At 34.2% G+C, this 16,110-nt stretch overlaps 1 protein-coding gene across 1 annotated transcript in view; it reads right to left on the bottom strand.

Moving 5' to 3' along the window:
• CCDC81 (coiled-coil domain containing 81) overlaps window positions 1-15,790 on the bottom strand; it is a 70,599-nt gene extending 54,809 nt beyond the window's left edge. The window contains exon 1 of the mRNA XM_003764594.3: window positions 15,170-15,790. Within this exon, the coding sequence (XP_003764642.1) occupies window positions 15,170-15,248 (79 nt within the window). The 5' untranslated portion in view covers window positions 15,249-15,790. The remainder of the gene's footprint in view (window positions 1-15,169) is intronic.
• Between the last annotated feature and the right edge of the window lie 320 nt (window positions 15,791-16,110).

The raw sequence follows: 16,110 nt of genomic DNA, 5'->3' as shown, positions 1-16,110 counted from the left end.
GTCCTTTTCCCTTTTTTATGATCTCTTTAGGATACAGGTCCAGTAGATACACTGGTGGATCAAAAGGTATGCACAGTTTGATAGCCTTTGGGCATAGGTAGTCAAAATCTTACAGAAATGAATATTGAAAATTATCTTTACATGTAATTGGAAAAAAATAAAACAATATCAAGTGGGAAAAATAGGAGTATATATGCCACAGAGATAAATATGTATTGGAATTTTGATTTTAAAGAATTGAGCCTATCAATATAGGCTCAATATAGTATGAAATATAGTAATATAGTAATGAAATATAGTATGAAAACTACATAAAAATACCTATAAGCAAAAATAGTAAAAATTATATTCAAAAAGTTTCTGAAGAAATGGTTAAAACTTAATTCAATACAGAATATCTTAATTCTGAAAAAAAATTAATGGTTCAAATAATAAATCATGAAAACAATAGAAAATTTCATTAAACAAAATAAAATTGTCCAACACACCAAACTATATGGGAACAGCCAAAGCAATACTGAGAAGAAAACTATATTTTCAACAAAAACAAAAAATAAACAGGAAAATCTGTAAATTGAGTATGGAATTAAAAACATAGAAAGTCAACAAATGAAAAACCCAAACTAAGTGATGAAATAAAACATGAATAATAAAGAAGAGATTAAAAAATTGAAATGATAAATAAAATGATGAGTTAGTTTTTAAAATCAACATAATAAACAATTAGCTAGTTTGATTTTTAAAAAATAGAAAGAAAAACAAAACTGGTATAAAAAATTTTTTAAAGTCAATCACTCTTAATTATGCACTTACTACAAGTCAGATACTGTCCACTAAGTGCTACAAAGGCACTAAAAAGGCAAAAACAGACCCTTCACTGAAAGATTTCACATTCTGATGGAAGAAAAAATTACAGTATACATACAAGAGTTATATAGTAACTATAGAAGGTAGTTTAGAAGGAAAGCACTAGCCAAAATGGAAGGGGAAAGGTCTCCTACAGAAAGTAAGATCTGAACTGAATTAAAAGGAAGCTAAAGATGACGGGAAAGTGAGAAGGGAGAGAATACCTTCCAGGCTTGGGCGACAGCCGGTACAAAGTCAAGATGTTGGAGATGGAATTTGTGAAAAGTGGCAAGAAGATCAGAGTAGCAAAACAATGGGATTCATAGAGTAGTGAGACTAGGAAGACTAAAACAATAGGAAGAGACTGACTATGAACATGTTTTATATTTGACCCTAGAAGTAATAGAGAGTCATAGGAATTTATTGAGTAGCAATGTGATCTGATCATATCCACACCTTAGGAAAATTACTTTGGTAGCTAAGTCAAGAATAGATTGGAGTTGAGAGAGAGTTAACAAGGCAGAGTCCTATCAGGTGGGAAGATAGAAACAGTAAAACTTAACTTCTTTTATATGAGAGGGAGTAATTGAAGATGGTGCTGAAGTTGTGAGTCTAGGTGATTAGAATGATGGTGGTGGTGCCCTCAACAGTAATAGAAAAATTGGAAATAAGGGACAGTTTAAGGGTAAAAAATTATGACTTCTCTTTTGAACATGGTAAATTTGAGATACCTGTGGCAATCCAATTCAAGATATCCAAAAGTTAATTGGTAATATCATATCTAAAGCTCAAGAGAGATACTAAAGTTGGATATATAAATCTGGGAATAATCAGCATAAATATAAGATTTGAAGGAGAAGAAACCATAATAAATGAAGCAATGAAGAAAATTATTAGAAACTTCTTTGCCCAGTAACATGCCCCCTAAACTGACAATTTAAATGAAATTGATAAATAGCTACAAAATTATAAAATGCTCAGATTTTTAAAAAAGAATATTTAAGTAATTCAATGGGGAGTAAGGGGAATGATTGAGCACTAAATAAACATACAAAGAAAGAAAATATCAGCAGTTCCAGATTGATTTACAAGTGAATTGCATTAAACATTCAGAAAATAATACCAATATAATGAAAACTGTGAAAATTAGAAAAGGGATCTCTCCCAAAGGCCTTTTATGATACATATACTGTCTTGATAGTTAAACCAAAGCACCTCAAATTAGAAAGAAAGATGTATACAAATATCCTTTAAAAATATACATGCAAATTTTCAACCCTTAAAAATTATACATTATAATAAGTTAGGATATATATCAAAATTACAAGATTGGTTCTATAAAGGAAGTTATATATGTAATTGACCATATTAATAAGGAAAAAAACTATTAATGTCATGTGATTACAGTAACAGATAGAGAAAAAAATTTTGACAAGATATAACATCCATTTCTGCTAAAGACACTAAAAAAACAAGGAATAAATGTCCTTAATATTAATTTTAATATTTTAAGTAGTATCTGTCTTAAACCAAGAATCAGTAGGATATATAATAAACTAGATACCCTTACGTTCAGAGCAGGGGAAAGGCAAAGCTATTTATTATAAGACCATTATTTAATATACCACTAGAAATGCTATCTCTAACTAAAAGACAAGAAAACGAAATCAAAGGAATACACATAGGAAAAGAAGAAACAAAATTATTACTTTTTGCAAGAGACAGAAAATACAGATGTCAGCTAAAAAACTAACAAACAATAAACAAAGTCAAACTAATGAGATATTAAATAAAACTATACAATTCATCAAGCAAAAAAGTACAGCAAGAAGAGAATAGAGAAAATGTATGCTAAATAGATGGAGAATATATAAAACATTTAGGATTCTAGCTACCAAGATTCACACACAGGAAAGAGGTTGGTTGCAGAGTATGATGAGGGACAGGGCTAGACTAGAACAACCTAGGTTCATATGAAGCCTCAGACATTTACTATCTGTATGATTCTGAGCAAGTCACTTAACCTCTATTTTGGCTCACCTTTCTTAACTGTAAAATGTGGGAAATAGCAGCAACTATTTCCCAGGACTATTGTTAAAGATCAAATAGCATAATTTTTTGTAAAGAGCTCTTTGCACAGAGCTTGGCACATAATAGGTACTATATAAATGTATGTTCCCTTCCGTATTTGAAAACAACTTTAAAGCAATCTTCAAATAAATATATAAAGGTAGGCCTAAATAGAGAGATAGTAATTGCAAATGAATGGGACATACAAATATGTTTAAAATTACACTACCACCTAAAGCCAGATAGCACAGTGGATAGAGCACCAACCCTGGAGTCAGGAGAACTTTGAGTTTAAATATGGCCTCAGATACTTATGAGAGGTGTGATCTGGACAAGTCACTTAGCCCTGTTTGCCCCAGGTTCCTTATCTGTAAAAAAGCTAGCAAAGGAAATGCCAAACCATTCCAATATTTTTTCAGAGAAAACATTAAATGGGGGCTCACATGCAAATATGCAACTCTTAAAAAATTATACATTATGGTCAGTTAGGATATATATCAAGAATACAAGATTGGTTTTATATTAAAGCAATTGAAATAATTCAACAAGAAGTAGCTATTTTTTTTTTTACTTATTTAAGGACATATATCAAACTACAAAGGAATGACTTTAGAAAACTAGAAAAAATAGTAACAAACTTCACTTAGAGGAATAAAAGGTCAAGATTCTCAAGAGGAAAAAAAAAAAGAAAGAAAGGGGACTCAGCGATATCAATGTCAGACTACACTACATAGCAATAACGAGTAGTCACTTTGTGGAATGTTTGACATACAACATACAGAAAAAAAGTGAATGTAATAGTATAGTGTTTGATAATTTCAAAGACTGGAGCTTTGAGAATGGACTCATTATGTAAGACAAATGTTGGAAAAACCAGAAAGCAATCTGACAGATACTAAGTTTAGGCCAAGAATCTATTCCATATATCACAATGAACTCTAAATGTATACCTAATATCTAAACATAAAAGCATGCATATCATAAACAATTTAGGTCAGTAAAAGATAAAATACCTTTCACAACTGTAGATTAAAGGAAGAGTTCATAACCTAAGAAGGGATAAAACCATAAAAGATAAAAATAGATGATTCTGACTACAAAAATTGAAAAGATTTTGCATAAACAAAATCAACATAGTTAAAAAGTTAGCTATATTGGGAAACAATAGAAGGGAAGCAGTAAACTAGGAAATTCTTTGCATGAAGTTTCTCTAATAGTCTGTTATCTAAGACATATTTTTGATATGATTCAAATATCTTCAAATAATAAATATTTTCGTCAAATCAAAAATAGCCATTCCCCACTAAATAAATGGTCAATCTACCTAAACAATTTTCAAAGAAAGATATCCAAGAATTCTATAGGAGAAGAAGGAGGAGGAAAAGGAGGAAGAAAGAGAAGGAGAAGAAGAAGGAGAAGAAGAAGAAGAAGAAGAAGAAGAAGAAGAAGAAGAAGAAGAAGAAGAAGAAGAAGAAGAAGAAGAAGAAGAAGAAGAACTAAAAAAAATTTTAAATAGCTAACTTTATAATGCACTTCACAATTATCCCATATGATCCTCACAACTACTCTGGGAGATAGGTACTATTATTATCCCCATTTTGTTGAGGAAACTGAAGTGAAAGGAGTTAACTTGAGTCATATGGCTAGTAAGTGTCTGAGGCTGGATTTGAACATAGATCTTCTGCAGGCCCACTGCTCCATCCACTATGCCACTTAGCTTTCCCATAAATCAAAAGAATCATTTATACAGTAGCACAACATTGTAAGAACAACTTGGAAAGACTTCAGAATACATGCATCAGTCATGACTCCAAAGAATTACCTGCTTCCTATGGAGAAGGGATGGACTCAAGGTGAACACATACTTTTGGACATGGAAAACATGTGGATTTGCTTTGCTGGATTTACATTTATGTGATACAGAGGTTGTGACAAAGAGCATGGTCTGTAGTATATACAGCATATAATCTATAGTATATATAGTTTATAGGATGTATAGTTTTGTTTTTTATTTAAGAGATTCTAAGGAGAAGGATCTAAAATATTTTTCCCTTGGATAATTTTATTGTTACCGCACTAAATAAGTAATTATTGTAATTATGATTCCAAGACCCGTGGTCTTTTATTATGACTGCTGATAAATCCTGTACAATTCTAATTCCTGTATAATTATAATGTGCTCCAGGATATTTGGATTTTTTAAATTGTAAAATTTTCTCTTTGATCGGGGGGTTTCAAAATTTGACAATAATATTCCTTTATTTTTTCCACAAAAGATCTCTTTGAATGGTGATCAGTGGATTTTTTCTGTTTCTACTTTCCCCTCATGTTCTATCACTCCAGGATAATTTTCTTGGATTATTTTTTGCATTATTGTGTCAGGGTAATTTTTATTTAGTCACAGCTTTCAGGTAGTACAGTTATTTTTGTATTTCTCTTCTTGATTTATTGTCCAGATCTGTTGGTTTTTTTATAGGTTGTTTCATGCTTTCATTCTTAGTATTTCGCTTTATTATATCTTGGTCTCTAAAAGCTTCACTGGCTTTCCTTTGCCCAATTCTAACTTTTAAAAAAATTGTTTTCTTCTTTAAAACTCTGTTATCTCCTTCTCTAATTAACTTTTTTTTTTCAAATTCTTATTTTTCTTGGATTTTTTTTTAGTGGTACCTCATTCTCTTTCACTTGATTTTTAAAGTTTCTTTTTTGAGTTCTATAAATTCTTTCTGGGCAGTGAGCCATTTAATGTTACTCTTTGGAGTAGAAGAGGTTTTTTTTTCCCCTTCACTGTCCTATGAAGATGAGCACCATTCTTTTCTATTTCCATAGTAAGTTTCTATAGTTAGATGAGTTCTTGACCCATTCAATTGTGTAAGTACCACCAATCCTGGGTTTAGGATGGTGGTATCTCTACTTTTACTTCAGCTCTCCTGTCTGACCTGGAGCCCCAAATCAAGAACTCCCCCACCTTTTGTTGCACAGCCAGCAGCATCCCTGCCCCACTGCATCTGCACTCACCAGGTGCTATGGCTTCCTTCTCCCCCAGGGCCCATCTCTGCAGCACAGTTGGGCCTGGCATTTCTAATCAGCAGAAGTTCCCTTAGTTTCCCAGATTCAGACCCCCAACTCCCCATGCTGTTTAAGTGGTTAAAGTTTCTGTGGTTCCTGCAGAGGCTCCAGCCAAACCCAGATAGCCCTAGAGCTCCCACTCTGAGTTTTTGCCTGAGATGTTTGCACTTCACACTGGTTAATCCTGACCTGGGGTCCTTCTTTGGGTCTTCTTGGGTTGTCCCTGAATAACCCCTGTTCTGCCCCAAGTCGTCTTGATTTTTCACCAGTCTATGTTTGCCTAGAGGTACAAATTATTCTGTTTGTAGGGGAAATCTGGAGAGCTTGAAATTTTTTGACCTACTTCATCATCTTCCCAGAATCTTGCCCCTAAAAGTTTTACAGGTAATTTACATAAAGGTTGTTGATTTGTGTTGGTTTATTTTATATCCTACTATTTTGCTTTCCTCATTAACTTAATTCAATTAATATTTTAATTAACTCTTTCCAGTTTTCTTTATAAACATATCATGGCAAAAAAAATGATAATTTTATTTTTCTCTTTGTTTATGATTATTCCCTTAAATTCTTTTTCTTGTCTTATTGCTAGAACTGCCATTTTTAGTGTTATGTTGAATAATAAAAGATGATAATGGATCTTCTTGCTTTCTCCCTGATCTTATAATAATAACCTTTAGTTTATTTCTATTACATATTCTGCTGCTTCTCGATTTTAGAGAGATACTCTTTGCTATATAAGGAGAGGTCCTATGTTTTTAGTATTCTTAACATAAATGGTTGTTGTATTTTCTCAAAAGCTTTTTCTGAAAAAGCGATGTTAACAAGTGCCAAGAGAAATAATACATTCTTTCATCTAAAACAAAGAAAAAGGACTTGCAGACTCTAATTAGCAGGATCTTGCTCAGGATGGGACTGAATCTATTAAAATAATCCAAAAGCTCTATGAAACTTTTAATTAACAAAGTTTTGAAGAGAAGAATAAAACATTTTTTCTAGACTACAATTTGTTGTTTTTTTCTTCACTAAAAAAGGAAAGTACTCCTTGGAGAACAATGCATCAACTATAAGGAGATTCCTTTTCAGAGCCATTATATAGAGAATGGTTCTATATAATCAAAGAACATTCTAATATAAAGAAATGTTTCGCAGTAGTGGGTTCTAAGGTCCCTAGAATTCACTGCTATATCACTAAATTCTCCAAACAAAACTAATTTTAGTTGTCCTTAATTTTAAGAAGAAACATAATATTCTGCTCTACACAGAAAATTAAAATTGATCCTATATTATTTTCTTATTGATTCTATTTACAAATAATTGATTTTGTCCTGTAACTACTTAAGTTCTTTGTTCCTGAACTTAGTTCAGAGTTCGTGAGGCCTGTAATGGGTTAAGTTTAGAAATCCAACTCTCCTGCCTCAAGGAATTTAACTGACCTTGGAAAATGCATAAAAAAGCAAGGAAGTTTGGGTCTAATATCTTTATTCGAAGCATCTCCCTTCAAGGATGTCTGAGAATGTTTGAAAAAATCTGGAACACTTTCATCTACACTCAATGAACGCTTCTTAGTAGACAAAGTCATGGCTAGCCCCCATTACCAAACTCCACTCTTCAGCCTTTAATTAATCATGGTTTTTTTTTTTTTAATTCTATAATATCTACCCAGTTCTATTTTTATTCTGTATTCCCCAAAATACTATATAAGGGGAACTGTCCTCTTGCTCAGGGTCTTTGACATTAATGGAGGCAGCAACCCCCTGATCCATTTTTATTGTCAGGTACCATGCTCCTGATAATAAATGCTATCTTGCTTGGAACTCTGCCTCAGTTTGCCCTTTTGTTAAAATCTCAATGCAGATGATGGTGGCAGGAGGATAGGAAGATCAGAGTTTTACCAATCAGATACTTATCAGAACCTTCCCCTACTCTACTGGATCCAAGTGGAACAAATTTTCTACAATAGGAAAGTTTTTACTAAAACACTCAGGAGGTAGATTGCCTCTCTCCCTATTCATAACAGTTTCAGATCTTTTCCAGGCAAAAACATTTATGTATGTTCTGAATGGTTCTATTTGTGTTGGCTACAGTTTTAGAATTTGAACTTAATTGGCTATAGAGAAAGTCATAAAAAACCAAGCCATCCTTTGGGGTCCCTTTCATGGAAATGCATTCCCATTGAAGAAGACTTCTTGAAATAGGGTACAGAGGTGAGGAGAAAGAAAATATTTGTGTACACCAGATAGACAAAACTAATTTTAATTGTCCTTAATTTTAAGAAGAAACATAATATTCTGCTCTACGCAGATTAAAATTGATCCTATATTATTTTCTTATTGATTCTAACCTTAAAATATTAAGAAACTGCCTATGTTTTTGTACCATTAAAAGAGACAGTTCCAGCGGCATTCTTTAAGAATTGAGGAATTATAATTCCTACTCAGGAACTAATTTTTTGTTGTTCCTGTATATCTTGTGAGAAAAAAAGGGGGGAAAGATTTGTTGGCTTTATTCCTGAGTCAGAGTCCCATGGAGGGACAAACCAAATTGATTCTAAATTTCTGTGTTTGAGATCAAAAGAAGTAAAGCAGTATGTATAAACCATCACAGTGACATTTAGTCAAATTGTACCAGTAAAATATTGCTTGGACTAACTATTTTAAAAATAGTCCTTACAGCCTCCCAGGAAAAGAAACATTGAGGCCATGATCCATCATACCTGCATTTGTTGGCCTGTGTCTGAATGTTTAAAACTATATATGATTTGTCTATGTCATTTTATTAAGATTGCTTTTAGAAAATTGGGCAACAGAACTTCAGAAAAAAAAAATCACTGTGTCTTATGATCTTTTATTTTCTTTTTTCTTTTTCCTTTTTTTTATGTTAAGACAGACTAAGAACAAGTCTTTAACTTTGCATTCCAGTAGCCTTATCGTGCAAAGCAAGATAAGAGACAGAGGAATATGTTCCCCTCAAGCTGTAGAAATTTATGACATCAAAAATTAGGAACCAAATTTGTGACTGAAATGTAAGTTCTCTACTATGAATGTCCAGATTTTGGTTTAAATGTTTTTATAAAAGCTGAAACAAACAGGATAGAAAGTTTTGAGATTAATGTTCTTTAGATTTTTTCTTAAGTAAAAGTACCCCCCCCCAAAATGACAGATTTGCTGTTTTACAGACAAGAAAGAAAAATTATTTTTCTGATTAGAGAGAAGCTTGTAAGTTTAAAAAAAATGCATTCCACATTTTGATTATTAAACAGAAGCTTATTTAAGAAAATACCTTGAAATGTAAGTGAAATTTATTGGATAAATGACTTTTGTTATTTTTTTGATTAATGATTGTTATTTGAGTAGATCAAGTTTTGTAAGCTGTTAAAAAACCATTTTAAAGGAGTTTTGGTGCTTCCATGTCAGGGAATAAGAAAATCAACAATGATTCAACAGCTTAATATTAATAATTATTGATATTAATAGTATTAATATTCAATCTTATTAATCAAAATTGCACCTTGAGAATAAAATTTTAATGTCCTTAGTTTTGTTTAATAACATTTATTAAATTTTTAAAAAGAAACAATGAAGTGAAAATTACAGAATAATGGAGTGAGATTCTATTAGAATAAGGAGAATTTAGGGAGTGAACAAAATAAATCTTAAGGGATGAATGTGAAAGTGATAGCGAAGGTGGGAGTTTTCACACCATTGAAGAGAATGAATTCTTATTGACCATCCTTTGTTCTTGAAGAGAACTGATGTCATTACAGCAATAAAAAGAAATTTAAATATGTTGACAGAAAGATTTGAGGTTTTGGGTTTAAGTGGGTGCAGTTTTTCTTCTTTTAATTGGGAAGTAGAGTAATTTTTTAAAAAGTACAGCCTTACCTGAAAATATGTAGGGAGAGTTATGAGTGAATTGATAAACAATGGGTTCTTTCTGAGATTGTAGCTACATTCCACATTTGAACTACATTAAAATGTGCTCTTAAGAGGAATGATTGTAGTGGATTAAAATTAAAGTCAGACTGCCACTTTTAAATTCTTTGGCATTGATTAACTGGAAATCATGAACCCCATAATATTTAATGCTTGGAACAAATAGCCCTTGTGTAAAATATAATGCTAAATAACTGAAATGAAAAACTGAGACTTTGTATTATACCACTTAGAAAATAAGATCCAGAGGTAATTGAATTTATTCTGGACTCATTTTAAATGAAATCTGTCTCTCCTAATTAGATGCTTATGATAAGTTAGAATTTATTGTATTATTTGGCATTAAGACAATTTGGGGAAGTGTATGCATAATAAAATTTTAATTGAATGCTATTAATAAGTTATCTCAGTTTATCGATCTGTAACATGAATATAGAAAATGCTTAACTTAAATTTGTAATTCATTTTAAAAAGAACTAATGTTCAAATGATAAATTCTTTTTTGATTTGAATTCTTTAGGGTTATTTTTATGGATTCAATTGTAAAACAAATGATATAAATGGTTTGAAACTGGTCATTTGGAAATGCAATAGATAAAGATGTTTTAACTGTGATTTTGACATGGCAGAAATCTAAGATTAGAAATGCATACTCCCAAGATCTTATGGAATGAATAAAGTTTTATAGTTCGTTTCTTTTTAAACAACAATAGCTTAAACAATTTAGTTCCAGCATATTTTGAGCTAACCTAATAACAGAATTTAAATCGGTAAAGCCTTATTTCTGCTTTGTGATGCATTTGGTCTGTTATGTTACTTTTTTCCTAATTGTATCTTTTGTGAAATGCATTGTACCAATACCTTTCTAATGTGATTTTTAAAGCCTCCTGTGGTAGTATGAATGGTTTCCTGTATAAAGGTAATTTTTAAATGTATTTGACTAAATTAATATTATCTGATTAGTGTTATTTTGTTTTAAATTCAAAGATGTGATTATTATTTTTATGTTTTTAAATTTTCTTGTATTGTGAATTCTGAGAAGCCAATCTATAATAAATGCTGTTAAGAGAAAGCTAATTTTATATAACTGGAGTTTTAACTACTTTCATTTGGATACTGAGAATTATTAAATTTTAAGGCTCGCTTACCAATTCAGAAAATGCCCAATCCTTCTGTTTATTTTATGTAACTTAAACATATGTGTTGTCTTAGTATGTGGACATATTTAGAAAAGAAGGATTAAGTATAATATATTTGGATTGTAGGAAGACTAAATGGGAATAAGGTATAAAAAAGACTGGAAAGCTAGGAATAACCCAGGTTTTAGAGAGCATTATGATATTTAATTTAAAATTAAAATTAAACTTAAAATTTAAATGTAATAAAAATTAAAATTTAATTATACTTTTAAAAGATGCTTTGAAATAGTTTTAAATGTCAAAAAATAAATTTTAAAGGCTATTATGATATTTAAAACCTATTTAGTATTTAATTAGGTGTATTTTAAAAGAAAATAATAATCGCTCACATTATGGAAAAGAAAAAGGGAGGGTAAGATCAACCTTGTTTAAAACTAAAACAAAAACCTCTTCACATATCTAAACCTGCCAGTTTCAGCAAGGTTATGAATTGTCAGCTCTGTGAAAAAATTATGTATTGATTTATTTAGAGAACTGGATCCCATTCCCTAGTATAAACACTTCTGAAATAATGATGAAGGGGATTTTTAAAAAAGTCTATATGATATAGAAATGATTTGTGGTTCTGCTAGTATTTGGAACATAGTCTATCCTGAAGTTATATCTTTGACCAATTTAGTCTTAGCAGATTGCAGTCTTTGAAATATGTGTGCATGTGTATGTTTTAAAATGGTTAACAAGCTATCTATCATATATTCATTGCCTATGTGAACTTAGAGAACGTTTTTACCTTATTAAATTCTAATGATTGCCTTTATATATCAGAACGAGTTTTAAGCTATTTGGGAAAGGGAAATGCTAAAAGAAATAACTTATGTAAAAAATCCTGTGTGATTCTTTTTAGAAGGCCTGATAAGTTTTTATTTGTTAACTAACTTATTGCAACAACGCAAGTGTTGATAACAGTTGTTGTCCAGCCTGACTGTGATTAATGAGACTTTCAGGAAGTTGATTTTTTTTTTCTTTGAGCTTCATTTTCAGAAATGTTTTGTCCTGAGGCCAATGTTTCACCACCACTTAACTGAAAAAACACCAGCAGCCCAATGATCATGGGATCTGAAATAATTTTTTTTTCTGCTGAGGCATTTGCCCAGAATCACACAGCTTGGAAGAGTTAAGAGTCTGATCCAGATTTGGACTCAGATCTCCTGACTTGAGAGCTGGTGCTCTCTATCTGCTGACCAACTAGCTGCCTCTGAGATGTGAAATCTAAGGTCAGTGGTTATCTGTTCCCTGGGAATAAGACTGGGAAGATAACCTTGAAAAAACTAAGGTTGGACCCTCTTAATTCAAAAGCAAGAGAATAATATCTTTATTCCACCTGGCTCCTTTTGATTTGACCAAAAGTCTGGAACATTATCTCACCTACATTCAGAGAATGAGCACTTCCTAGTCTCATAAAAGAGGAAGGGGAGGGGGGGGAGAAAGGGGAAAAGAAGGGTGTCATTATTATCCCCCATTACTAAACTTCCAACTAATCATGCTGTTGCCTGTGATTACAGCTCCAGTCATGTTCCCCTTAATTTCATGATGTCATCTACTCTGTCTTCTGCATTGCCCAAAATCCTATGTAAGGAGAACTGCTCTTTTATTCGGAGTCTTTGCTATTAATACAGGTGAGTCACAGGCCCACTTGTTGACAAGTGCCCCTGCTATCTTGCCTTGATTTAAAACCCTGTTGTTAAAATTGAGACATTTTTCAAAGTGCAATAGTAATTATGGCAAAAATCAAATACTATGAAACACTGAGGATTACTGCCCTCCAAAGAATAATTCTCCATTAGGTCTTTTATGTCCAGTTCTTCCATTTTGAATATATCTCAATCTCAAAATGGATTGTCCACTGACCATTATTTAAAAAAAAAAAAAAAAAAAAAGGATAGGGTAAAGAGTTAAGAGTCTCAGGACCCAATAATGTAGATGGTTTGATTTATGCAACACCTAGGTGGAAGGAGCCTTACAGGAAAGGTCTCACTCCAAGTATGCCTTTTAATGAGCATTCAATTCTAACAACATTTATTAAGTATCTATTATATATTTAGTGCCTAGAATGCAAAGACAAGAATAAAAAAATTCCCTGCTTTAATACTTTTTAGTGCAAATTTTGACAACTATAGAGCTTTTGGTCTGAAGTCTAGAAGATTCATCTTCCTGAGTTCAAATCTGGCCTCACACACTTATTAAACTGTGTGACCTTGAGAAACAGTCATTGAACTATGTTTGCCTGGGTTTTTTTTTTTTTTCAGCTATAAAATGAGCTGAAGAAGGAAATGGCAAACCACTGCAGTATCCTTGCCAAGAAAATTCCAAATAGAGTCACAAAAAGTCAGACGTGACTGAACAAACATACAGGAAGAGTCCAAATACCTATGGCACACAAACACCTTATTCGGATTAGGAAAGAAAGGGAGGAAAAGAGGAATACAGTAATTACTCTTTCCTGGTTTTCAGAATTTTTTTTTGTTTTAATGCTGTATCATTCTTCCCTGATCTTTTCAAATTCCAGCTAATATTTATGTTTTAAAAAAATTAAAACGTAAAACACTGGTGCTATATTTTAACATAAAACTTTTAAGAACATTGTAAATACTTGTTCAAAGAATTTTCTTGCTGATATCAACATTCCTGTGAAATAGCATGTATCTAAATACATACAGTCTCCATTTCATAAATTAGGCAGGAAAAAGTCAAGTGATTTGACAATCAGAACTCAGGTCTTTGATAGATTTAATATGGTTTTCTATTGCTAAAAAGTGGGGACTTCTTCCAAACACACACCCATTACTTTTATTATATCTCAACTTGTTAAATCAGCCAACCAATCACAACAAGCACTTATTAAGACATTAAGCCGCTACTCTGACAAAAAGGATCACAGGATCTGAGATTCAGAGTCAGAAGGATTCTTGGTTGATAGCCATCCATTTTCACTAGCACAAATAAGTCAAAGTATGTCCTCCCTTGGTATCCTCCTAGATGCCTTCCTATTGGTTTTCTTTCTAAAGAACCATGACTTACACCCAAATTACTTTGCTTCTCATTGACTGGTCAATAAAAGCTTCCTAGATCAAGGCCCAATTGAACCTTGTTTGGGTGCCCCTTTTGACTTAAAATGAATGTAAATAGCCACTGTTTCTATTTTGGCCAGAAATCCTAAGGGTCTTCCCCTTCCAGATTATTTTTTTTTTTTGGAGGCCATTCTGTGTTTCATTTACTACTTAGCCTTAATCACTGATTGGACATTTCCTCAATCAAACTGAGACCTGTTAAAGACCTTAAAGGCTGAGGGCTCCCACCACATCCAGTGGTCCTGATCTCCAGGTTGCCACTGGACTTTCATGGCTCCAGAGAGAAAGTGAGGCGGCAGGCGACCTTGCACAACAGCCCTCCCTCACTTAAATGCAATTCACTCACATGCCTTGGCACCACCTCCCTGGTGTCATGGTATACTTTTGAGGACAAACAACAATAATAATCCTCCTATTGAATTATAGGGGGAGTCAATATCTTCCCACTACCCACATGCCACCTCTTACCCTCCCTCTGAGGACAACAGAGGCCATAGAAACAAAAACAGACACAGGGGGTTCCAAGGAAGATGAAGGACCCCTCCTGAACAGCCAGCCATACCACTTGGTATCTGTGACCTTGCACTAGTAGCCCGGGACCTTATTTCTGAACTATAAAATATTGGAGTTGGACATCCTCCTTGAGGTGCCCTCCCATGCCAAAGCTTTCCCCTTCTACAGCCCCTGTCCAGAGCAGAGTCCTGCTGGTGGCATCCTTCCAGAATTACCTGAGGCAGAATCCAGGGTGGCCACAACTCCCCCCCATTTAGATTTCAGCCAAGCCAAAGCAAGATTCCACCCCAGGAACATCATCTCTCACGTTTCCAATCTGGGAAATTCTTGTTTCTACATTAAATGCCCTTTCCACCACACCACCACCATCCCTTCTTCCAGAGCCACCTAAGATCCGTAGGGCTGGCCTGGGGGGGACAGGGTTCAGAGAGCCAAGAAGCCCATCCCTAGAAGCACCGGGCTTCAGACATCTTACCATCCTGAGACAGCGAGGGCAGTGTGGGGAACACCTGTTTTCCTATTTCGAGAAGAGCTGGATGGATGGTATCCAACATCTTTGTTTCCGAATTCCTTTAACACCGCGGTGGCTTCTTGAGTTTGGATTTTGCTGCTTGAATTTTTTTTTCTTTGTGATTTTTTGTACCTTTTTTTTTTGCTTTGTTTTTTTTGGGGGGGGGATAGTGCGTTTAAAATTAATTCTCACGCCCCCTGGGTACTCCCAGGGCACCACTTCTTTCTCCTTGAGTTCCCTTTTTCCCTCTGTAGTTGCTTTTACCAGCTCGCTCGCTCACTCTCTTTTTCACTATCTCACTCTCTCATTCTCTCACTCTTTATCTCTATTATTTTGGTTTTGCTTCTCTTGTGAAATGATATTTCTTCCGGCACCCTGCCTCTTTTTCCCTGTCCTTTGGGGTTTCCCTTAGCTAAACGCCCGAGGGCTCCCTAAAGGCGCGGTGGCAGCGCAGCCTCAGCCCTGGCCAAGCTAGAAGAGAGGTGGCTGGGTGTGTGCGTGCGGGAGAAGAAGGTGGCGTGGCGGGGATGAGACGGGGGAGACTCCGGGACCTCAGAGCACGGGGGCTGGAGGTGGACCGTCTCCGCGTTGCTAGGACGCTCCAGCCGCTTTCGCTGTTGCCGGGAGACGAGTCACAATAGGGGAGCCAGCCCCCCGGCTCCACCCTGCCCCCTCCCACTCTCCCGTCCGCCCGCAAGGGCTGGCAGCGCCCAGAGGCGCTGGGCACCGAGTAGGCGAGAAGGGCGTTCTGTGCCCAGTGTCTTGCCCCCCTTTACCACGGGAGGATATTTGAGCCGCAGAGTCAAAAATTTCCCAGGCCCCAGGAGTTAGAGGAAGGTGTGGGTGGGTAGTTTTTTAGATTTCTCTCTTGGTGCCTCTTTGCAATGGAACTGCGGGTCATCCCT

The sequence above is a fragment of the Sarcophilus harrisii genome, chromosome 3 (genome assembly GCF_902635505.1).
Source record: "Sarcophilus harrisii chromosome 3, mSarHar1.11, whole genome shotgun sequence".
NCBI lineage: Eukaryota > Metazoa > Chordata > Mammalia > Dasyuromorphia > Dasyuridae > Sarcophilus > Sarcophilus harrisii.
The sequence above is the reverse complement of the archived record's forward strand: the minus strand, read 5'-3'. Positions and strand labels throughout refer to the sequence as shown.